Here is a 25,087-nt window from a genome sequence, read left to right as displayed (position 1 = left end):
AGAAGCAATTTTAATTAAAAAACTAAAAATGCTGAAGACCTGAAGCTTTCCAGCCAAAAATACCCAGCAAGGCCAAAAAGCTTTCCATTTCTTGTTGAAATCAGTGCTTTGAGAGAAAAGAGGTGAAGCTTTCTGCAGGAAAACCTAGCATCTCCTGCTCTGGGTTTGTTTGATCCCTTCAGCAGAGCCACAGGTTTGGGATTTATGCCTCATCCAGCTGAGGGTTAAAAAAGCGTGTTTGCAGGACTTGATCCTATGTAAAGCAACAGAGCTTGGGTAAGGTGGGGGCTGCCGGGGGCACCCACCTGTGCCACAGGGCCACCCCATGCCTTCTGGGGACAGCTGGCATCAGGTGTGCTGGGAATCCCCCTAAAATACACCCTGCAGAGGCTGGGGGACTTGCCACTGCCAAAGAGGAGACCTCAGAAAACCCAGTCTGCTGAGCTAAAAAATAAAATTGTTTCCCATTTTACTGCTCTGGCCTCATCCGGAGGAGAGGAGTGACTGGTGCATGGGTTTGGTGCTGCCCTGGCTCCCAGGGGTTTGGGGGAGGTGAGCGCTGGTTTGCAGACCCCACGTCTGCCCCACACCTGGGGCTTTGTACGAGTCTGCCCTGATGCACGGGAGCAAGAAAACAGCCCTCGTAACCTGGAAACATCTCAAAAAACTCACCCTCAGCACGGAGGACCTTATATCTTATGTTATATCTTGGAGGCTTTATCCTCACTGGGAGGCTGGGGAGACCAGGGGAGCGAGGGCAGGGGACAGGAGCAGGAGAGGAAAATTCATTTTGGTGGCTTGGCTGGGAGAGGAGCAGGAGGAGGTGTGCATAGCAGGAGCGGTGAAAGCAGAAGAGGCAGGAGGAGAAGGGGCCATGCTGTCCCACCCATTCCTCCCCCCCAAAAAAATGTACCTTTGCAGGCCTTGCGGTGGGAGATGGGCTTGCTGAGGTCGCGGTAGAAGCCCTCCTTGCAGTAGTGGCAGTGCCGGCCGGCCGTGTTGTGCCGGCAGTTGAGGCAGACGCCGCCGCTCTTGCGCCCCGACAGCTTGTACAGCTCCATGTTGAAGCGGCAGCGCCGCGCGTGCAGGTTGCAGTTGCAGGCTGCAGAGGGCACAGAGCGCAGCCCGTCAGCACCCCGGGACCCCCAAACACAAAGGGTCCCCCGGGGGTGCCCACCCCGATGCCAGCCCACACCTCTCCCCGACCGCCACTTTCTGGTGAACCCAGCTTTTTGGAGGGGAAGCCGAGGTCAGCGAGACTTCGTGCTTCACCACCGCGCCTTACAATGAACCTTCTGCCTCTCCCCGCTCCTCATGTGAATTAAAAGCTCGGCGAGGACAGGGAGCTGGCACGTGTGGCTGGGACACGGCCACGCACAGCTTTGCTGCCGGAGCTCTGCCCTGTGCGAGCCCTGCTCTGCTCCCTCCCCTCGGCTCCTGGCACTGCAGGGCACGGCCCCCTTTCTTCTCCCCAGCACCCCCTGATCCCAATCCCTCTGCCCCAGGGGTTCCAGCACCCCCATTCCACCCTTCCCCGTGTTCTCATTCACATTCACATCCATCCCAACACGCGTGTTTGAGCTCTATGAATCACATAAAAGTCTCAGTATCTTATTCCCTGGCTCTCCTTGCCATGTTTGTATGTGGAACACAAGGCTCCGCGTTGTGTGTGCAGCCTAAAACATGTTCACAAGACCTTACCTGCATGCTGCCCATCCCATCCCATCCCACCCCATCCCATCCCATCCCATCCCATCCCACCCCATCCCATCCCATCCCATCCCATCCCATCCCATCCCATCCCATCCCATCCCAGCTGCTCAAACACTGCTCCAGCTGGCCGTGCTGTGACCAAGCCTGCTGGGAGATGTCCGATGTCCCCCCCCCATGCACCCTAAAGTCAACACGGGCACTACTGTCACAAGGGGCCTTTGCAAAAGGCAACTTGAGGACTTCAAAAGCGTGACCCCTCTCCTGCCACTCCCCAGGGCTGTCACGGGGCCATCAAGAGGCGGTCGCTGGGGCTGTGCGCTTTGCTGAGGGTTTTATAGCTTGTTTTCTTTTCCCTTTGCTTTTATTTGCTCTTCACCCCTGAACAATGCAGCTGTGCAATGCCAGCCCGCAGCTGGGCCCCCCGCTCGGCGCGAAGGTGTCACGGCCCTGGGCTTGTCACCTTCCTTTCCAGCAGAGACATCTTAATCCTTCATTCCTTCCTGTTTACCTTATGGTGCTCGCCCAAGACAAAGGCATGCTGTATTTGTTTAATTATCAAATTTCAGCCCCCAAAATTACAGTGCAGTTCCAGATTGTTTACTGGGAACAATCCCCGGCTAACTCATGATGCAAAACCATAGTGGGGAGCACAACCCTCCGGCCACATCTGCCCAGCAGGACGCAGAACCGTTTCCCTGCTTTTCCCCATGCAACCCAAACTCCTGCAGCTGCCCTGCCAGGGCCTGGCATCACATCCCCACCAGACCCAAATGCCTGCAGAGCTGGAGAAGCAGTTGGATGGTGTGAGGGTGGCCCCCGGGTGCTTTGTGAGCCGTGAGACAGCGCGATTCCCAACGCTGTGGCTTCAAACTGTGGTTTGTGTCCCCGTAGGTGAGCCCCCAGCCTGCGGGGACATTTGCCATCTCCCAGGGCAGGAGAGGAGCAATGGGGTGAGCGGCCCCACAGCTCCTGCGTGCTAAGGGACTTGTGGCTTTGGAGACCCAGCTCGGCCCCAGTTTGCTGATGCAGTGAGCACACGTAACTGGGCAGTTTGCATCAGAAAGAATCACGGGGGTATGTGCCCTTCTTGCTTAACCTCAGTGCTGTACATGTGGGATCGCAGGCTCTGCCCTGCAGCGCACGGGAATGGAGCCATTGGGGAGCGGTGGTGGAGTTCATAGAACACCAACCCTTGATTTGCATCTGGGAGAAGCTGAGATTAAACCCTTCCCGTGGGGCATGCAGGGGCAGGTGGTGGGGTGAGACCGAGGGCTGGTCCTGCTCTGGCAGCAGAAGACTGGCTGAGACGGGGACAGGAGCTGTGACACAAAGGCACAGCATGGGTGTCCTCCGGGCTGTGGCTAACCACCAAGGCACGTTACCAGCACCAGGCGCATCGCTTGGCTTGGGCAGAGAAGATATTCACGTCCCTCCATCTGTCCCCCTGCCGCAGGCTAGGAATGTGCAGGCACATCTCTGCCACTGAAAGCCTTGAGACTTGCCAGCAACTCTCTCTTTGGTGCTACAAACCGCAAGATTTACACCCAGCTGAGCAACATGGGGAGGTATTTCTCCAAGGGGTGGCATGGAGATGACCTCCTTTTCCCTCAAAGCCAGCAGGAATTCATGTTTTCCAGAGTGTACAAGCTCACCTCCTGAAACTGGTGCTTGAGGAAAGCTGGCGCTGCTACTCCAGTATTTTGCAAGACTGCATTGGCAAGTCCTTTTCCAAAACCCAAAGCTGAGCCCACCCGGACAGTGAGTGAAAATCTTCGCATTTCTTTGGGTTACTTGATAAACAGAGACGTGTTTGCAAAGCCAGGACACGGAGCTTCTAGGGTTTTCTCAAGGTCTGTGCAAATATTTCATCTGGTCCCGCCGGGCAGAACTGTGCAGGCAGGCAGCAGAGCAAGCAGGGTGCGCAGAGCTGCTCAAAGCCTGGGATCGATTTCAGGCTTACAGGGATGCAAAAATCCTATGTCTGGAGGAGGGAAGAAGCTGAACCTCATATGAGGCTGTGGGGGCCACCTCTCTGATACGATTTCTTGGTGAATTTTGTCTCCAGCAGCGTGACCTGGGCTGTCCCCTCTTTCCACCTGCCCTCCCAAGACACTGAGGGCATTTGCTGGGCACTGGGCACCTCCTAATCCCATGATTTGCCATCATCCCCACCTCGGGATGCACCTGCTTGTACGGACAGTGGGGCTAAACCCCCAAAGAGACTGCATTTTGTGGAAATAGCTGTCCCTGTGTTATCCCAGAGCAGACAGCGCTGTGCTGGGAGCTCCATCTGTACCCTGATGTGCTCAGAGATGCCCGATGGGAGAGGCTTAGACAGAAGAATCCTCCTCTTTTTTTCCTGACAATAGCACATAGGGACGGAGGAATTAGGGCAATGCAACTAATGGTCCATGCAGGCATCAGAAAGTCCCTGCTGAGGTTGATGGTGGGATCCATCACGCTGGTGCCACAGGCTCGGGGCAAACTGGTCATGGGGGCACGGAGATGCCGAGCTAGGATGGAGACACTCAGGAAAGGAGGCTCCAGCCCAGCCTCCCCTCGCTGAGGGTCCATCGCCCGCTGTGCTGAAGCCTCTTGCCTGGTTTTGAACACGCGTTGGCCTGGCTTTAATTTCCAGCCAATGCTCCTCGGTTCGAATTTCCCTGCTGCAACAAGCGGCTCTTTAGCAACCCATCCTTTCTTTCTATGAACATCTTTGCCGGGTACAATAAAAAATCACCTCCCAGGGTCAGCACCACCTCTGCTCCTCATGCTTTGTTTTTCTGTCAGCGGAGAAGATGCTCCAGCTGAAGACCCTGGAGCAAAGCACATGCCAGGTGCCACAAACTCCCCGATGAACATTTCTGTTCCAGTTGCTCAGCGAAGCTCAGCGCTGCTGCCTTCTGCTCCTTTCTTTCTCTTACTTTGCCAAGGACCTCCCCAGCCTTTTGTTCGCTGACTTTATTGTGCACAGATGTACACAGCTTCATCAAAGGGCCTCTACCTGGGCTGCCAGGCTCTGACACCAACAACCAAACGTCCCTGAAATGCAGATGTTCAGAAACCTGGAGGAGCTCGGAGCGGAAAAGGGGAAAGTTGTGGTCTGGGGCCAGTCTAATAAACTACAATGGCAGCAGCATCCCCTCCTTAAATACAGCATCTTGGTAGAAAAACTCTGTCGAAGAAGGTCAAGGCAGGCAGGATTTTCCATTTGGGGGAATGAGAGGAGATATCCGGGTCGGAGGCGCAGGCTGATTGTGGTCCTTTGTGCTGCCACCGCGTCCCCAGGCCCCGTGTCCCTGCGCCCGGCGTCTCCCCGGACGCATTCCTCGCTGCGGTTTTCATTCAGCAATGACAATGCTGCCCTTTCAAAACACCCCACCCTTTCCAAACTTATATTTTGGCAATTTTCAAAATGAAAATTGCTTTTTAAACAAACGAAACCCCCAAAACATTTTGTTTTAATTTTTGTGAACAATAATTCAGGGGAAGGGGGGAAGGGATGGGGGAAGAAAGAAGAAGCCAGGGGCTGAAATTAATCTCTAAATTTGACTTGAATTTATGAATAGCCTCAGTCTCCTTAAAATTGTCCCTTTTCCAGATAATTTTTTTTCTTTCTTTTTTCTTCTTCTTTTTTTTTTCTTTTTTTTTTTTTTTTCCCCCAAAAAACTGCTAGCTCAGCCCAAGCCATTATTTGTCTCTTGCAGGATCAAACCTCACGTGCTTTATGCAGCAAGGGCCACCCTGCCTGTGCCTGGGCCCCACACCCCTGGAGACATCTTTGGGGATACTTTTTGGGGGGTCCATATGGATACAAGAATATATATGCCTTAACTCCTAGGGAAGGGATATCAGAGATGGAGCAACCCGAGCTGATGGAGACCTGTCTGCTTGCTGGACCAGAAGGTGAGGAGAAAGCCCTATGGATGCAGCCTTCCAGCATCTCAAGCCTTCAAGCCTGATGCTTGGTTTGAGGTTTTGGAGCAGCTGGGGATGAACCTGGAGATGCAGTGGAGCTCCTGCACCATGCTGCGGGGCTGCACCTGGGGAATGAGCCCCAGTGGTGGCCCCACATGTCCCTGGGGGCCTGGATACTGTCCCCACTGGGACAGGGATTTTCCTTCAGTCTTGTTGCACGAAAATGGTAAAGTGTGGAAGGACCCAGCTGTGGTGGCAGTGAAGTCCTCCAGCGTGTGTGGCCCAGGAGCACAGAGCCATCAGGACACATGGCCAAATCCAGCTCTACTGGCAGGGCAGGTGGCCCTGTGCCTCCTGCATGGACCAGTGCTCCGTGCCACACTGAGCCAAACCCTTTGTCTGGGAAAAATCCATTTGTGTGCACTAAGCCTGAGGGAGGAGGAGGATGGGAACTCGGTTTGGTTTGCTAAAGATGATCCAGCAAAGGAGAAACCCAGGGGAGGCTGTGGCTGTGAGGGAGATGCAGGGTCTGTGCCAGGCCCCAGGTTTTCTGACATAAGGCACAAAATGATGGAGGAAAATGTGTGTACTTGCCACAGAAAATGCATCTACAGCTGGCCTCATCCACAAAACCAGAGCCACAAACCCAGCTTGCAGTACAGGCAGGGGAAGAGGAGGGGGTGGGAGCCCTGTCCCTGCTGACGTACCCCAGAGAGAAAGGGACGGGGAACAGAAGACATCTCTATGTGTGGAAAACCCAAGGAATGGCAATTCTGGGGAAACAGCTCTGGAAAAGACGGCTTCAGAGCAACCGAGGAACGCCCAGAAAGCTGCACATCCCAGGGGCCCTCTGCTCCACACACTGCCCAAACCCCCACATGCCCAGGGACCAGGAGGTCCTGGAGCTGTTCCACCCAGCGCGGGTTGTGCAGGGTGCAGCCCCAGCCCATCACAGCAGCAGGTTTCCTGCCCAAGATTTCCAGATAAGGCCCCTGCTTTCCTTTTTATTAAAAACGCCAAGCTCACTGTTTGGGCTTAAAGGTTTGAGACCGGGCGTCTGACTCAGGCTGAATGTTTTTGGACAAGTTCCTGCTAAAATGATTCAGTTGCTAATGAGAAACGAGGCCAGTGAAAAATTGTGCCAATGGCAACAAATTTGGGGATTTCTTTCCTTAAAGAAAATCTATTGCCCTTATATTTGAAGCCAAGGCTTAAAAAGAAAAACACTGCTCCCTGGTAGGGATGTGTCTTTTGCTGTCTCTGAGAACTGCTCTAAGATGAACTGCTCCAGCTTGCTTGAATTTGTCATAAGTCACTGAAATCTGAGCAAGTCAAATTTGAATTTGTATAAGTCACTGAAAAAATGGGGGACAATTTTGGTCAAAGTTGGAAGAGATTTGCAACTAAATTCCTGAAGAGCTTATTTCCAGAGGCCAAACCAAGCTCAAGGAGCAGGTAGGAGAAGCAAACATGTCAGAGCCTGATGGATTCAGCCCAGGAGTGTTTGGGGGATTTGCCCTCGGCCAAGCAGAGGGTAGGGGTGAATCAGGCACGTGCTGCTGCCCATCAGCACCTGTAGCCAGCTCAGAGATTGGCTCTCAAAGTGAGCAGCAGATGGCTTGGCAAAACCCAGAGCCCAGAACCAACGTCTGAAATAGCCGTGGTCACTGGCGTGGGGTTTTGGGAACAAACAGAGAAAGTCTGGAGCTGAACACAGACCAAACCCAAAGGCAGGAAGAACAAGTCCCATCAGATCCACTACAGAAGGTCACTTTGGCAACACTGGCCATCACCAACCTTTCTCCAGTGCCGTGGGAGCCAAGCCCTGCCCTACACCCGATGTCCCTTTGGGTGCACTGCGGCCAACCCAGCACGGTGCCTGCCCGTCCCCACAGCAAGGGATCCAGTCCCAGCACCGACAGACACCGCTCGCGACTTAATCTGCAGTGTGAGCCTGTCTGACTGATGCACGGTGTTATTAATTTCAGAGGGGGAGATGTTTTTCATAACTGCTTCCACATTTATTCCTCCAGGACCGGACTGAAGCACCAGGATCTCTGTAGGTATTTCCGGGCTGTCCACGTGGCCCCTCAAGGAGCACCAGGAGGAAGAGCAAGACTTCCCCCTGGGAGATTTACGGCTCTGAGACGTTCAGATTATGAGCCAGATTTTATCAGCCTCTGAGCTGTCGAGGTCTCCCCGTTGCTCACCACCACACGTGGCAAGCAGCTGCTTTCATCCAGCAAGGTCCCACTGATTTGTGTATTCCTGCCCCAAATCCTCGGGGACATCTCCAGTGACCTACAATATCTCCTTCAAAGCAACTGGGCAGCTGACGCTCTATCAACAGGCAAAGAGGATGGATGAGAAACCTGTGGGCCTGTTGTGTTGCATTGAAATGTTGAGACTTCTGGCAGCTTTTCACCCAAGGCATTTTATCCCAAGACAAAAGCAGTCTTACTCAACACAGGATACAAAGCACAAAGCCGAGCCCTGGTGCAGCACACAGGCTTGTACTCCAAGTGCCTGGAAATGTGCTGCAGTTTGCCCTCGCTTCCTCCAGTGAGCATTCTGGCACTGGCTGCCCCAACAGAGACACTTGAGTGGGGTTTTTGTCCATCTAAAGCCCCGTGAAAGCTGTCTAGAGATGAAGGCTTGAGCCTTGTAGCCCTGATCCTGGGTTAGAAGTGGACCAGGCACCCCTGAGGGCTGGGAGGAGACACCCAGGTGGTCCTTGCCTGGAGCCAGTGGGTGCCAGGGGGTGTCCTGTCCTGCACTGAGACTGCGAGCATGGTGTGCCCACCTCGGGTCAGTCTCTGTGATCGGGGATGAACCCTGTTTTCTTCAGTAGCTGCAGGACCTGACCAGGCAGTTTTCTCTTCCAACCAGGCTTTGTGCTGGAAGTCTGCAGTTAAGTTTCATCCCGGAAAGTAATTCATCAAATTATTTTTTTTAGAAAGGAAAAGTCTAGAAGCAAACTCTTTACTTTGATCTGGGAGATGATGCCAGGCAGCCATTTGTGGATTTTATTTAATTGCACCATTGAAACCTTGCCTCCCAAGGTTGCAATACCTTGAAATGAACAGTTTGCATCCAGTAACTCACCCGGCCGCCATCTGAAGGTGGGAGCAGATGGGGACCTCACCAGGGACCCTGCGGGCACCCAGGGGCAGCAGAGAGCCACTGGCCATGGGCTGCCCACTGGCTGAGCCCCTGGGTGCCCCATAAGTGTCAAGTCCAGGGGAATGCGAGTGGGGACAAGTCCTGCATTTAGGCTCTGCCCGTGTGCTTTCCCTCTTATCTGGTGCCGATCTCAGCAGCTTTCCTCCCACTACCACGGGTCTGTGGTGTGGCGGGGGAAGGCCTTGTGGTGCTCACCTCTCTGGCTGGCATGGACCGTGGGGGCCTTAGTGAGTGGTTTTCAAGGTGCTAAAGTCAGCATCCCTATCCCAAAGCACTTGGTCTCACCAATATTGTTGTGTTTCTGTCTTAAAATCAGAGCCCCAGAGATCGCAAGGAGGGGATCTGCTGGATCTGAGTGTTGGTGCTCCAGACCAGAGACAGGGCACCCATCACACAGGGGCATTGCTTTCCCTGCACAGAACAAGACATTTTCCTGAAGGTTTTCCCACACTCCCAGTAAGACGTATGCCACTTGAGAGTTAAAGTCACAGCAGAAAACAATATTGAAAGAATTTGCACATACAGAGCAAAGGTTATTGAAATGCAAAAGGCACAATAATGCAACCAACTCAGCAAGGAGGGAAAAGATTTAAATATCTGTATTAAATCCTCTCAGCCTACAGTGCTACAAACAGCCTCAGCTCTGCTCCAGCACTTCCCTGGGGAATGGGGAGACTTGGAACTGGCAGCTGGGGGGTGACAGCGATGCCAAGCAGGGTGACAGCAATGCCAAACAGGGTGAAAGCGATGCCGAGTGGTTTTAAATTTGCAGGAGCTGCGATGCCTCCACAGAAGTCCTGGCTTTAAATCCTGTCCCCGCTGCTCTGCCTGTGCTCACCCAGCTACCCGTGAGGTCGGGCTGTGCAGGGCTAGGGCTGAAAAACAAACACAGCGTGTGCAGGAGCGTGTTGTGTTGTTTTAACCTTAGATAATTTCCCAATCTTGTCTGTATCAGGGCCAGGGAAATTGTTAAACCATCTCCAGCCAGACTCATGACTGAAGCTGCAGCTCTGCTCCTATGCTCACTGCATGGCTGGCGGTCACCTCCGAAACCAGCGGTGTCCCCTCTGAGGTGACATGGAGCTGGTGGCACCACCCAGACAGCCTCTGTCACTGTGTCACTGCAGGACAGAGCAGCTGCAGTCCCTGACCACTTCTAGCTGGTCAGCTCACCTGCAAACCAGCCCTGAAAAGAGCCTGAGTCCCTGGAAATCTGCAGAGTGCTCAGGAGAGGCAGGTGTGCACATGGGAACATCATTCTGCCCTTGTGCACCCATCATCTCCCTGTTATGTTAATAAACTGTTAATAAACTAATCGGTGCAAATTAATTAAAGTTTCATTGGTCCTGTTTCAGGCAGTGGCTAGGACAGTGAGGACCATCCATCCCCGTGCATGGCAGGGAAGGTGGCAGCCCACCACTGGCACGGGCTGTGTTTGTTCCCACTGCTCTGTCCTTGTTCCTGCTCTGTGAATAACCCAAAATTCAGCAGCTGTCCTGATACCAGGGCACCCAGCAGTGGGCAGTGCCGGCAGCCTGCTCAAGCCTCTCAAAAGGCACATTTGGATGATGCTTGGACTCCCCTGGGCCACCACCACTGGTGACAAATGAGCTGGACTGTCCCCTCCCTGCGCTCCTGTGCACCCACAAACTGCAGGTGCAGAGAGGGGCAGAGAGGGTCCTGCCTTGGCTTTGCCACTGATCCCAGTGTGAGCCTGGCCAAGTTATCCATCACAACTGTGCCTCAGATTCCCATTCCGGAAGCCTCAGGGAGACCTGGTTACAGGAAGCCCTCTTTCCTTTCTCTTTCCTTTCTTCCTCCTCTTCTTTTTTTTTTTTTTAACACCTCCCAAGGGTATTAACCTGGACCCTGTATCAGCCCTGTGCTGGCTTTCAAGACCCCGTGCAGGTGTGAAGGGCTGGGGATGCCTATGTTTGCTCAGAGATTTTCGCACCTTCAGGGCTGTGCACAAAGCTCTCCTTTGTGGTATGCCTGAGCCCGAGTAAACAGAGCAATCTTATCTCCAGTGAGGTTATCGGGGATCTAAGACAGAAGGAAAACTCTGTCTCATGTGCCTGACCTCCCCAGCAGTTATCACCGGTGCAGACATGGATGTATTTCAAGGAGGTGCTGGGCTTTCTGCTCCCGTAGCCCAGGCGAGTGCCGAGACTCCCCTGCAAGGCTCTGCTGTGTTTGGTTTTCTTGGAGATTGGGGTTTTATCGGAGCAGACAGGCTTATCCCTCTTATCAGTGCTACTGTTAATGGATTGCATTCGGCTGCTGCACAGCAGACCAGCAGTGGTTTGTTGGAAGCTCACCCAGAGCCGGTGCTGCTGGTAGCGATGTGCTCCCCATCCTTCTGCAGCACTGGCACTCCTTGAATGCCAGCATCATGGTCTGTGTGTGCTTATCCGCACCTGCAGCTGCTGCCCACTTCAAAAGGTTTTGGTGTGGGATCCTAGAGTTGCTAGGCTCCTTACATAGAGAATGGAGGTGCTGGAGACACAAGCATCTTTGGGGTCATGGTACCCGTGGACTGCACAGCATTGGGCAATGCAAGACAGGGGCCATGTCCCCCATGGCCGTAGCCCAGCAGCGCCAGGGGCACCCCTGAAGGATGCTCAGCCCAGCCCCGAGATGTGCTGGGGCTGGGAGCTCTGCTCCCAGGCCCAGCCTGGCCCCTGCAGCATTATCACAAATGAAGCAGGCAGACACCTGCTCGATCCTGAAACAAAGCCACCAAATCTGGACCTACAGAGCTCTCAGGAAAGAACAATGTGCCTGGAAATGCCAACCTCACATCACCCACACCATCCGAGCTCTCTGCTAGCTATAGGGGTGCTGCTGTGAAGCCCCACCACCACCCAGCGCCCATCTTCATAACCCTACAGCCACTGCCAGAGACCAGCAGGGACTGAGCAATGACAACAAGAGCGGCCAGGGCCAAGCAGAGGCATTGACAAGCCCTCTGGGAGGAGGTGTGGGTCCCGCTGAGCCCAGGGGTCCCAGCCGCTGCCTTCTCCCCTGCTCTCAGGGATGCTGCAGCTGCTGCACGCTCCCATGCCTGCGAGGCAGATTTTATCAGATGCCTTTAATTAGCTTATCATGGGCAATTAGCTCCACTGCTCAGACTGCCCCAGGCACAGTCTGCAGACCTGGATGGTTTCAAACCCATTCAGAATGCTCTGAGATGGGCTCAGGCCACTCCATCCCAGAGAGGGACCACTTTGGTCCCAAAATCACCGGTGCCAGCATGAGGATTCAGTCTGTCCTGGGCCTGAGCCTGGTTATGGGTCTCCGGCCATCCCTGTGCTGACAGCAAGGAGGGAGCATCACAGAGTCCTAGAAGGGTTTGGGTTGGAAGGGACCTTAAAGTCCATTAACTCCAACCCCTGCCATGGGCAGGGCCCCCTGCCCCCAGCCCCAGCTGCCCCCAGCCCCATCCAGCCTGGCCTTGGGCACTGCCAGGGATGGGGCACCCACGGCTCCTGGGGCAGCCTGCGCCAGGGCCTCGCCACCCTGTAAGTGAAGAATTTCTTCCTTATATCTAATCTAAATCTCCCCTCTTTTAGTTAAAGCCATTACCCCCTGTCCTAGCCCCACACCCCCCGACACAGAGTCCCTCCCCAGCTCTCCTGCAGCCCCCTTCAGGCACGGGCAGGCCGCTGTGAGGTCTCCCTGGGGCTTTCTCCTCTCCAGGCCCAACACCCGCAGTTCCCTCAGCCTGTCCCCACAGGAGAGGTGAAGAGCTCCCAGTGAGAGCACCACAGGGTGCCACATGGACACGGGGCAGCCTGAGCATGGCCACATCCCCATAAACCCAGAAACCACTCACGATTATATCCCCATCCCCAAAACCCTCACAATGTTCCTACATTGAGCTTGAACTCAACCATACTGGGTGACTTCAGAGCTCCTACCCAAACCACCCCCTCCTGGCTGCTCCCCACCCCGAGTGCCCATGGAGGGGCCCTGTAGGGATGCCTGGGGAAGGCTGGCAAGGGCAGGGGGCCGGGCAGGGACCACACAGCGCCGGCGGTGAGGAGGGCCCGGCGAGCGGGTGGCCGTGGCGCGACGGTGCCGCGTGATGCGGCTGCAGCTGGGGTCACGTCTCCCCCTGGGATGGGGTTGGGAAAGCCACTTGCCCTGGGCTGGAAGATTAATGGTGTGAAGGGCAGGGTGACAGGTCTAATTTGTTCATTCTGGGTTTCTTTTCCTCTTTTTTCTTTCTTTCTTTCTTTTTTCTTTTTTTTTTTTTTTGAAGCGATCCCCACTTTTCTGCAGTCCCAGATGTGGCGTGAAGCTTACACCGAGCCCGTCTTGGTGGGAGACCTGCTCTGGGCTTCAGCTGAAGTTCATGATTTTTTGCCCAAGTGTTGCAGAAAGGAGATTGCATTTCTTCTAAGGAAACTGCATTTCCTCCAGTTCCAGCACCCGGCTGGGAGCAAGGACTCCTGTATTTCAATCTGGCCTCTGCTTTTGCGTCTTGGATGCTGCTCTGAGCCAAACCTCTGATCCTGCTGTGGTTCATTTTCAGGCGCGTGTGCCCCAGAAACTTTTTTTCTAAATTAATTTTTCATACAGAATTCTTTTGCTTGATGGATGCAGTGAGAAACTATTTCCCAAACAGGAAAGAGGACCTCCCTCCCCCCTCCTCTCTCTCGCGTGGATGTTTTTAATAACAACATCAATTGTCTGCAAAAGACTTATTCCTTTCTGACCTCAAAACAACTCCTGGTTAGTGCATTCCAGCATGGCCACAAAACGAGCCTGGATGACTTCACAGAGCCGGGCAAGAGGCTTCCCACAACCGAACACAGTCAGAGAGGGGCCTGATCCTGGCAGACAGGAACTTGGCTTTGCTGGGGGCTGAGGATGCTGAGCACCTCGGGAGTGGACCTGGGTGCCCAGGGCAGCGATTTCTCCATCATTCCCACCTTCAGCTCCCCAGCCATGCGTGTTTCTCCTGAAACCTCCTCCTGCAGAGACAGCCCCATTTGTCCTTCATCCCTGAGCCCCTTGTGTGGTTCCTGGTGATGCCAGCTCCATGTGGCATGAGCAAGAGGGGCCACATGATGCTGGAGGTTTAAGGGACAGTAATGCAGACCAGCATCTGCACTGCGGTCTTGCATTCACAGCCCTAAGAGCCCAATTTGCAAATTTGCAGTCCTGCATGGCTGGACCACAGTGATGGTCACAGGACACAGACCCCAAACCTGTGGTATCCCACTTCAGCCGAGGGGTATTTTCCAGCCAAATTATCAATTGATTACAGCAGCTTGGGACCAGCTGGAGCTGCCTGCGAAGTCCTGGGTACCGAGCTGTAAAGAAAAGCTAGTTTTCCTCTTAGGTCATTGGAAATACCCATCTGGGCATTTTGGAAATAGAGCATTTTGGTTTTCCACTGCAAAAGGGCACTTGGAAGCCAAGGCCACCTCAAGGCAGGCAGAGGAGGGAAATCAAGCCACAAACAATCCAACTAAATAAGCATTTTGGGGGGGGTCAGATAAAATATTTCTATGGTCTGAACTACCGGCGGGCCGGGGGAAAGGAAGTGCGCAGACAGCAGATGCTTTGGCAGGAGAAGGGAAACAAGCTGCAGCTCAAGCCTACCTCCAGACAGAAAAGCTTTTGCAGTTCCCAGCTTGGCCAGAGACACCAGTGCTCGCCCACTCCCCATGATGGGAGCCCCACAAGCGGCCGAAGCCCACCCATCCCACCAGGACCAGGAGAGCCAGAGCAACCCCTGCCTCTTCCTTCACTCTTCCCAGAGCAAGCTCGGAGCTGCTGGGCAGACCCAGAAGTGCATTAGCTCCGAAACGCCTGACCGCAGCGCAGGCTGACGTGTAAAATCCCTCCCACGGAGGATTTTTGGCTGGGTTTCTGGGACAGCTGCTCCCTGGACCACCAGCCCTGGTGAAGCCCAGCTGTGTCCCCTTGGGTGACAGCAGGCACTGTCCCGCCTGGCCAGGTGTCACCCGCTGCGGCCAAGCAGGACGAGCATCTCCACGCCTGGTCCGGGGCAGCTCCTGGGCACTGCCTCGCAGTTGTCTTCCTTCGGGCAAGCGCTTTCCAGAGCCAAACCTCTGAAGTGTCTGTGGTTTGCCCATTGCTGCACACAAGGCTTTTAAGTGCTTGTTTGCCACGGTTTGCATCTCTGGCACAAAGCTTGCTGCAGCCCTGGAAATAACCCTGAGCTGAAGCCTGATCCCCACGGCAGGAAATAAACATAATTTTATAAGCGTTAACAGACAGCAGAGCACCGGCAGGAATACGCGGCATTTCCTAGGAACCCAGATGTTTGCAAACCAAAGGGCTGCTCCAGCGCGCCGCGCTCGCGCGGGTGTCAGGGTACGCTCAGGGCCTCAAGGGATGTTCCTACATTAGGAAACAATGTCCTTGAAAACCACAAAAACAGGGACTCTGGGGACGAGGTGAGGAAAATGAGCCCACGATACCCACCAAAGAGGGTGATGCCACCGCACCACCAGGGCTGGGGGAGCAGGAGGCATCAGGCAGCCCATAAAGGCAGTAGGGCAAGGTGAGGTGGGTGGCAGCCGAGATGTAAGGGGACTCAGCTCTCAGTCCTGTGTTACCAGCTGAAGCTCTTTTAGGTTCTTACAGGCTTAAATCTGGCCCTGATTGCTTTCTGGCTGCCATGCAGGGCACTGGACTGGGGTGCTGCCACTCAGCAGTGGGCTGGTTGCTGACTCCCTGGCCTTGTTTTCACCTGAAGGACCTGGGAACCTCCAGTCTCAAGCAAAGAACCAAACATACCTTCACCAGGGCAAATACTATTTCTCCCTTTCAAAGCAAACTTGTACAATCAGCCCCAAACGCTTTCTGATGTCCCCTCCAGGAGCTGAGATCTTCACCTTTGGCCAAGCACGTTTCCCAGATGGAGAAAACTCTTTTTCTCCCTCTGAAAGCAAGCAAAGCAGATTTTTTCCAGCTGCATCATTTCGGGGAGTGCAAGTGAGAGGGGGTTATTTATTGCTTTTGTTGACAAGCTAAACTAAACTGACACTTGTAATCTGGAATCGGAATATCTGCTGCAGCCTCGCGCGGAGACATCTGCGGGCGAGAGCTGAGCCGGGGCCATCAGCAGGGGGCTGGCCTGGGTACAGCTGGCTCAGTGCCAACGCTTTGGGCAGAGGGGCAGCCCCATGGCACACAGGGGTCCTGCCCGTGTCCCCCGTGCCCCCCTGGGTGATGGGGAGGGATTTGCATCCCTTGGTGTTGGAGGATGAAAAGGATTTCTCCAGCAGAACGGACATAGAAAGGCCCATGGCCACCCTCCATCATCACCCCCTCATCATCGGACTCCAGTAAGAGGTGGTGCCCAAAACGGGCCATTTCCCTATGGCCTGAAAGGATCCAGGACTCAGGAGCATCAGCCCGGGGAGGTGGTGCTGCTTGCCCTGCTTCCCACCTCACCTGCCCTTGGCAGCAGAGCAGAAAAATTGCAAGCGTATTGCCCTAAGGACATGGGATGAACATTTCTAGTGAGGCTTCATCAACAATAAGCCCTTGAGAACAGCCTTCATATTCACTGTCACTCAGCTCATATGTTTAATAAACCAAAATGCCTATTCTTTCAGGCAATACAGTCCCAAATCAATATTAATCAGGCCAATGCCCAGGGAGTCCACCTGGATAGAAAAAAAAAAAAATTGGTTTCACAGCAGTTGGAGGTGAGAAGCAAGGGCATGGGTCAGGGATGCTGAGCTGCTCTGTGAGAGATGGGGATCACAGCCATGGCTCCTTGGGGTGTTCTCCATCTGCCCCAGTGACACTGGGAACATCACCTGCTCCCTGCACCCCGAGCTGCATCCTGCCTTGTAGGACACACAGACACTGTGAGCATCCTCCTTATGCAATTTCCCTCTTTTCCTTGAAAAAATGCAATAGATGGATTCCTTCAGAGGGGTTTTCACCTCCCTTTCATGCCGCTGTCCTGCACCGAGCTGCTTTGCTAACAGAGCCGGGCAGTGTTGGCTGCGGCCCCATGCACCCACCACATCCCCTGCTCTGGGCAATTGCTCAGCCTGGATCCTGCCCAGCTCATTTTTAACCTTCCACAACTTTGGCTCTGGCAGAACGGAGGCTGCTCCATGGGTAGCCTATTGGAAGCAGCACTCCCTTGTATTTGCCTCTCCAGGTGGTAACAGGCTGAAAAACGCCAGTAATCCCTCTGAATAAACCACACAGCACAGAAACAAAGTCAAACACCATTGCATTGTGCTTGTCTCCTTTTACCACGGGCTGGTTCAGCCACCCAAGATAAAGCAGGCGAGGATCTCACAGCTGGGACCCAAGAGGAAGAGGGAGGAGATGTTCACCAGACCCCCCCTTCCCCTGCCCTGGGGGGATTGCCTGCAAGTTTTCCACATCTTATTTCAACTGCACCAAGAAAAAAAAGCCTCCTGTCCCATCCCCTCCCACCACTGGTGCCTTTCACCAGGTTTTTGGCAAAGCTCCATCTGATTTATTTGCTCCAGCCATTGCTACATTCCCCTTGCAACTCCAATCGCTCCCAGGATGCGTCCTCACAGGCTTCACCTGGAGGACATCCGTCTGTATCAGCACGCTGCTCCGAGCTCAGCCGTGTCTCTGTAATTTCATCATAAAAACTCTTTTTGAAGAGTTTTCAGCCTTCTGAAGTAGTTCAAACACTCAGTAGCATGTGCAATATATTCCCTATGTCAAACACCACGTTTCTGCCTCGTTTCTTCAGTGCAGGTTGCCTACACAGTTTTTGGGCAGCCAGCTCTCCATAAAGCCTTGCTGGTTGATTCAGCCTGTGGAGCAGGTGGCTGCACACACCAGGACTGAAGGTTTCTGGCAGATGAAGCTGGGAGGCTGCATCGCACCGCAGAGGAGACAGGGCTGAGCCCAGCTCAGGAGCTGGTGTGGGGCTGTGGACAGCTCTGCCCTACCCTCTGCATCCCTCCCCTTCCCCTGCTGCCCTGCGGACCGACTGCAGCTTCATTCCCCCGACCTGGGGCTTCTCAGGCCAAAACGAACAAGACTTCACCGAAGAAGAAGCCATGAGCTATGCTCTGTGCATAGCTCTGTGCAAGTGAAAACAACTGCCCTGTGCCAGGTTAAATACAATTCCCCTTTTCTTACTTATATAACATGGTAACCTTCTTTCAACAAATCTGCTTTATTCCTGGCCTAACAAAGCATTACAGAGCCCTTATGTTTCTTGGCCACAATGGGCAAGACCCTCTGAGAAAACCAAAGTGGCGCGGAGTCAGTGCGGGTACACCTTGCTGGTACATGTCAAGGCAGACGTGAAACACTCGGTGCATTAAGGGCTGCATGTTTGCTAAGGGCAGGGGAGCCTGGCAGGATGCACAGGCTTTCTTCTGGCAGCTCTCTGCCTTGTGTCACGGTGGAGCTGGGTCCAAGAGAAGAAATGTCAGCGCAGCTCAGGCTGCTCAGCATCTCCTGAGCTGGTCTGCCCTTTGTCCAGTGCACTTTGGGTGGTCCCAGGCACGTCCTTGCCCCAGTCTGGGATCATCCCTGGCCCTTCCTTTCTCCAGCTGCACGGGGACCCTGATTTCCAGCAGGGAATGGAAGAATCAGATTTCAGATTTGGGTCTCCACCACATTAAAACGGGACCTGCACCGCAGGGACCTTCACCAGAGGTCAGGTTTGGCTGAGAAGGAAAGCAGCAGAGAAGGGTTAGGGTGAAGTAGACCTCCCTAGCACCCAACCAAGGTGATAATCAGGAAAGGGAATGACACGAGGTCCTCAGAGATCCGCCTCGCTCCTGTTTGCTGTGGGTCGGTGCCTGCTGATCCAGTGGCCAGCCGGTCCATTAGGTCAGCTGTTGTTTTGTAAAGGCGTCTTGTTAGCCCCAGGTTTTCCAAGAACATCAGAGCTTTGGCAGGGGCCAAGCAGCAGGCTGAGGTTAACAAAACAACTCGGTGCAGACAGGCGCTCTGATGCATCCGAGAAATCTTCAGTCAGCAGCTCGGTACGTGCTGCGGGGATGCGTGCAGATGCCAGGGATGTCCATTCCTCCTCTTCCCGAGCCCTTCCGGAGGCTGGGAACAGCCTGCGTCTGCAGGAGGACACTCCGTGAGATGCATCTGGAGAACAAAGTCTCCTAGGCTTGCCCGAGAGACAGCGACCGCCTGGCTCCTGCAGGCATTTCTCCACTACAAATGAATGCTGCAGCCAAGAGCAACCTTTCCGACGTCCAACACGCTGTCTCCTTCGGCGGTACTCGGCCTGCAATAGCAGCAGGCGTCTCAGGGGACAAGCCCGGCTGGAAATGTCATTAGCATGTGTCACCTCTGCCTGCTTGGAAGGATTAATCAGAACAAGGAGCTCACTTTTTAATGAGCCTTTTCATGGCATGTTACTGGGGGAGAAAAAAAAATAACCCCCCTCAAGCGAAACAGATTTTCCAATAAAATTTATAGAGCATGAAAAGGGCTTCTGGCGCTGGAGTTCAGAGGTGGCTGGCCTTGTACGTGCTGAGCACCACCCTCCTCCTCCTCAGAGGGTGGAAACAAAACAAACAAGCAGAAAAACACAGGGATCAGATAAGTGAAGGCACGGCTTTTGCTGGAAGGAGTGAGTTGCCTTTGTTGGCAAGCGACCCTTGGACGGATAAACTGAGTCCTGTGTGGCATCTCTGCTCTGCTCTGCGCCCACCGGCACGGCCCCTGGGGCTCAGCTCCACAAGCAGCCCCAGGGTGTCCCCATGCCCTGGAGCAGACCCCTGGGCTTTCCTGGCATTGAGGTAGCCCCTGAGAACCTCAGCCTGACTGGGTCCAGAGTGCTCAAGGCTCTGGGTGTATATAAAGAAGATGCTCACCATGCAGAGCTTGTAGATGAAACGTGCTAAGTGGTAAGCAAGCTGCACATGGGGTGAAAGCCAGGTCCACCTGGTCTCAGTAGCTGTGTGGGGATGGCATGTGGGCTACATCTGAGCTAGGCACACCAAAATACCTTTAAAGTCACAGGAAGAGGCAGCCCCCTCACCCTGGGCAGGTGTCTGAGGCTGCAATGTGCAGAGGCCACTCTCTGCTGTGCCAGGAGAGATGCTTGGACTCGGTATCTCCCTTTCAGCCCTGGACAAAGTGTCCCCAGGTCAGTCCTGGGGCAGGCAGCAGTAATGCAGGGGGCTCCCCTGCATCATTGGGCATTTCCCACCCCTTCTGCCCAGCCAGCAGCGTGCAGGACGGACCCACCTGGAGAGCCAACTTCCCCCAGCGGGTGAGGGACGGGGGCCAGGGGAGCAGGCTTTCCATGCCCTGTCAAGAGAACAAATTATTCTTGCATAGTCCACCCTTCCCTGCAGTAGCGAGTAATCCTTGCAACCATGACAGCCACTTCTCTTTGCCCCGGAGAACGGTATAAATCAGAGCGGAACAAAAGTCCTCTGCTGGGAGCTGGGCATGTGCACTGCCTTTCAAAGGGTAGGCACATTTCTCTATAGATCCGCATTCTCTGGGGACTGCAGCTCTGACAGCAGAGAGATTAAGCAAAACAACCCACTCAACCTACCCTTCTCCAGGATCTCTCCATGGGTGGAACAAACCCATCACAGTCAAACCACAGGGCAGAGCCATAATTCACACTTGTTACTTTGCTTCTTTAGTTGTTTAATGGCCTATTTTTCCTACTTAATGTTTTCAAAGTTTTGAGTAATAATTACATAGAATACAGGCTCCTTTGGCATTAGAGCTGGAAAACTTAGAAATAATGAGGAAAAGCAAACCAAATGTACCAATTATTAGAATCCTTGGGGAACCTGCAGAGCTCCAGTGAGCTGCATCCAGGCATCAGAGCAGCGTTTCAAAGTGCTCCTTGCTGGACTGGCAAACACGCGCATGAGCCCTCGCCCACACACCCCGAGTGAAAGGCTTGAAATCACCCCAATGATACCAGGCAAACTTTCTGCAGTTAAAGTAACCACAGCTTGCCTTGTTATCGGCACTGCCATGCATCACAGGCCTCCCGCCAGGCAGTGCTGCTCAAGATGCCCATCACACTACGATGGCCAGAGCAGGGTAATGGGGGAGCAAGCACCGATTTCCTCCTGCAGCCTTGCAGAGAAAGATGTGCTTGCTTGCAAACTTTACTAAGCACTCAAGGCAGCAAATTCACTTCTTTTCCTGTTGTATTTGCACCAGCAGAAAGCTGGGTTCAAGCCAGAAGAATGAGGGACTGCAAATGAAAGTCAAGGGGAGCTTAAGCCCTTCCGCTACCAGGGCTTTCTTAGGAACAGGACATTTTTCTGTGGGCTCCCAGTTACACAGCTATTTGCTTGGACAAGTGTTGGCTTCTGGGTTTTTCTTCCCTGTGCCTTCTTCTATGCTTGGGTATTGGGGAGAGGTGGGTGGTGACCTATGTCACTGCCCAAGGCTGGCAGAGCTCTCTCTGCAGACTTGCCCCATGCCTGACCACCCTACATCTCCTGCAGAAGATCCTCCTAGAGCTGGAGACCATTCCCCACCTCACTGGAGAGGAGATGAGCACCTCTTTGGTGGCAGCCCTCTGCCAAGGGGACATGCCGCTGTGGGTGAGGGGCTCTCCAAGGGCCCCTTGAGCCACCTTGGAGCCATTCTGTCACCCTCCATCCGCAACAGGAGCTCTGCTCTCCAGATACTCTCCCTCCATCTGAGATGAACGTAACTGAAAACCTGGCCTGGAAATGTCTTTAAGGGAAAAGGAAGTATTAAAGAGCAATGAAAGAGCAGCGACCGCATGTGAATATCATTATTCATACAAAGAAGTGCCATCCCCCAAATCCGTGCCAAGAAACCTACTGCCATGAAGTTCCTCTGCATAGGAAACAACAAGCAGTTGTGCAACTGCGGTTGCTGTCAGATCCTGAGAGCAGAGCTAGGAAGTTAAACTGTGGCTTTTGCCAACCTCCCTGGGTGTTAAACCTAAACCTGATTGCATGGCATATGTGCCTGAGACGGAAATCACGGGAGCGACCCTTTTCTTGGAGACTCTTGAGGAAGCATTTTCGTTTTCCAATGAAAAACATCGAAATGTAGTAGAAACATTTTTGGTTTTATTTCAGATTGAAATGGTTTCATTTGGGGTTTTGAAAGCCAAGCCAAGCCAAAAGTTTGGATTTAAAACAAAAAAGGGAAATATTTCTGTCCTGTTTTGAATTGCCTTCCATCAGATAATCAAAAACTTCATGGAAAGGGAAGAGTTTTCTCCAAGCATTCACATCCAATTCGAAACAGTAAATTAAAAGAAGTTGAATGTTTTCAACCAGCTCCCTTATTAGCAGCAATATAAATTCCTTTGCACCGGCATCAGGACACAACCTGCCCTGCTTTGCCTGCCTCCATCCTGCTAGGGGGTACGGTAATTTTTGGGTGCCTGGTTTGAAGCTGAATTGTTTCCACGGGGCTCTGTGAATCAGAACACCCCCTTGCCTGCCCACCCTTCCCTCAGTGGGTCAGGGGCACTGTGTGGGTTTTTGCCTTTTCTCTCTATCTCACAGCTGCATCAAATGGCTTTGGGATCGCCCCAGAATTTGGGTATAAGCGAAAAAAGAAAAAAAAAAAAAAAGGAAAGAAAAAAAAGAAAAGAAAAGAAAAAGAAAGAAAAAAAAAACTGTTCCAAAGAGCCTCCAGCCTGCAAAATGGGACTAAATAATATTTACTCTTTGCAAACTCTGAGTGCAAAATGATAAAATGAGGCTAAATCTTTGCTTTCTATTTTTTTTTCCCCTCTTTAATGTAGGGAAGGTAAGACTCCTAAGCCCTGGGGATTGCCTTTATTTTCTCTTTTATGATATTTACTAAAGACTTAAAGATGGGAAGAGGCAGAAGCCTATGCAGTGTATGGGCTGAGATGAAAAGGTCCTGGATCCCCAGCGGGATAGGAAGGCTTCCAACAGGAGGCACAAGCTGCTCGCCTTTGTTTCTCAATTCAAACATGGTGCCATGCACAAAAGGAGGCGAATAATATCGCTCTCCCAGGCGGTGAGCCCACGCCTCGCTGCTGGCCATAATAGTAATAATTCCAAACAAAAAAAGGGATGCCAGCGAGAAAAATGATTTGGGATTAAGGGTTCCTGTGTCCCACCTGCTGGCTCGGGGCATTCTTCTGCTGAATAGACCTTCAGCTCCCCCAGACCTCAGGCACCCCAGGACGGAGCCTGTCTCCTTCCGGGCCACCATTGACAAGCTGTGGGATCAAAATGCCTATGGAAAGGTTCCTGGGGAGCAAATGGTGCGGATAAAGGGGCAACCTGTCAACGGCTCCATGCCGGCACTATGGGGTATGGGGAAGAGCAGCTCAGGTTTCCTGCAGCAGAGGCTGGGGGGACCAGCAGCACAAAGAGGGCTCAATGCCACCCCAGGGACTCCCTGTAATCTGCCATTATATCCCCCCTTGAGAGGACTTTCTTCTGCTTAGAGGTCCTCAGAGGGCTTTCCTTACAAGGAACAAGGCCAAGCTGGCTGGCCCTTTCCCCAGTCCCAAGGTGGGAGGACAATGCTCAATTTTCTCCTAACAGCACAAACACAATGAGAGCCCTAAATGTCATTAAAGCAGTTCTATGATCCACTCTCATTCTATCTCATGCTAAAACCTATTCCTTTTCCCCTGTTGCCCCCCTTGAGACCACATAAACCTGTCATCCCTGCACTGGAAGACGAGGAGCTCCACAGCTTGCCCACAGTGCTGGTCGGAACGATCTCCTTTCCTTTGACTTGGATTGAGATCCACTCGTCCCCTCCTGCACAAAGCCCCACACATTACCACAAAGCATTCTGCCCCACCAACAGCCCCACGTCCTGCTCGGAGAGGTGGCTCATGGGGAAAGGTGCCTCGGGGACACCGCTGTCACCCTTCTCTGTTCCTTCTAATGAGGATGGAATCAGCGCATCGAACGTACTTTTTGTTGGGGGTTTCGCTGTCTTGCTCTAATAAAAGGGTGCAAGGGGACCATGAAGCTGGGTTTTTCTCAAAATCGATGCAGCTTTCACACCCACAATAAGAGATCGAGTAGGAGATGCCACCATGTCCATGCCAGAGGAAACAAGAACAACCTCCTTCCCTGAAAAGCTCTCGCCAGCCTCACGGCCTCTCCCTGCTCCATCCACTGCACAGGTCAGGCTTTGCCAAGCAGGTTCAGGGCCTGTGAAACCTCCCCAGGCTCAAATCCTGCTGCAGGGGCAGGACGAGACACAGACACAGCCAGAGCCGCTGGAGGAGCTGCGCTGCCCGGCCTGGCCATGCTGGAGGAGCGCTGCTGCCTGCCTTGGCCGTGCTGGGGGAACCTTGGCAGGCTCTGCGTGAAGGCCTCTGCCGGCCCGGCCGTGCCAGGAGGTCAGCGGTGCAGATGAGGCGCCGCGGCGGTGTGGAGAGTAAAAGTTCAAAAATGACGCTGGAGGGGCCTGAGCTCTGACTAAGGCTTCCTCGGAAAATAAAACGGCTCTGTCGTGTCTCCCAGCCGGCTTGGAAGCCCCCGCGGGCTGCCTGGAGAGCTGTGCCCTTTGCAGTCTGCTCGCAGACCTTGCTCGGGCCTGGCACTGTTTAAAATTGGCCTGGGAGGTGGCGGAGCCTTCTCCAGGGCTCAGGTAGCTGCGTGCTGGCATTTTCCACTCGGGACTCTGCCCTGCGGCTCCCACTGTGATCAATGGGGATGCTTCAATTAACTCTGGAGAAGAGACTGCCATCAGCCCTCCCGTCAGCTTGGAGCAAGCCCTCAGAAGCCCATAAATAAGTAATGGGATTTTTATATTATTTCATATCAAAGCTGGTAGGATTTTTAACTCATCGATGTCTAGTTCACCATGTCCTTCAAATGAATATTGCATATTGCATGGGTATTGAGCAATAACAACAGGGCTCACACCCCACACACATCCCTTGCACACAAGTCAGTCCTCCCACAGCTTCCCACTGTGAGACGCAGCTTCTGTGGGGGGAAGCTGCGGGTGACACCCGTGATGTGTCACCTGGCTTTGTCCAGGGATAAAGCACTGCCTGCAGGAAGCTTCAGCCCTGTACAGGGTTTAGGGATGCCTTTAGGAAAAAATCACTCTGAGGTAGCATCTGAGTGAATTTTGGCCCCTATTACATGTTCCTGGGGTTCAGGATGTACCAGCCCAAGCAGCTCTGGGTTCCAAGCTTTGGTTTGCTTGGAAGGATGCCAATGAGATTGCCTTCTCCTGTCCTGACCACCATTGCTTTCTTCCAACTCCAGTACAAACTTTTACCCTTTCTCATAAACAAACAATGCCAACCAAACCAACCTCACAAAACACAAAC

The 25,087-nt window shown here is 53.4% G+C and overlaps 1 protein-coding gene across 1 annotated transcript in view; it reads right to left on the bottom strand.

The window, feature by feature from the left end:
- Positions 1 to 25,087, bottom strand: part of NTN1 (netrin 1) — an 84,759-nt gene that overhangs the window by 38,447 nt on the left and 21,225 nt on the right. Inside the window, exon 2 of the mRNA XM_032199839.1 lies at positions 914 to 1,102. Within this exon, the coding sequence (XP_032055730.1) occupies positions 914 to 1,102 (189 nt within the window). The remainder of the gene's footprint in view (positions 1 to 913; positions 1,103 to 25,087) is intronic.

Source organism: Aythya fuligula, chromosome 18, assembly GCF_009819795.1.
Source record: "Aythya fuligula isolate bAytFul2 chromosome 18, bAytFul2.pri, whole genome shotgun sequence".
In the NCBI taxonomy this organism is placed as follows: domain Eukaryota; kingdom Metazoa; phylum Chordata; class Aves; order Anseriformes; family Anatidae; genus Aythya; species Aythya fuligula.
The sequence above is the reverse complement of the archived record's forward strand: the minus strand, read 5'-3'. Positions and strand labels throughout refer to the sequence as shown.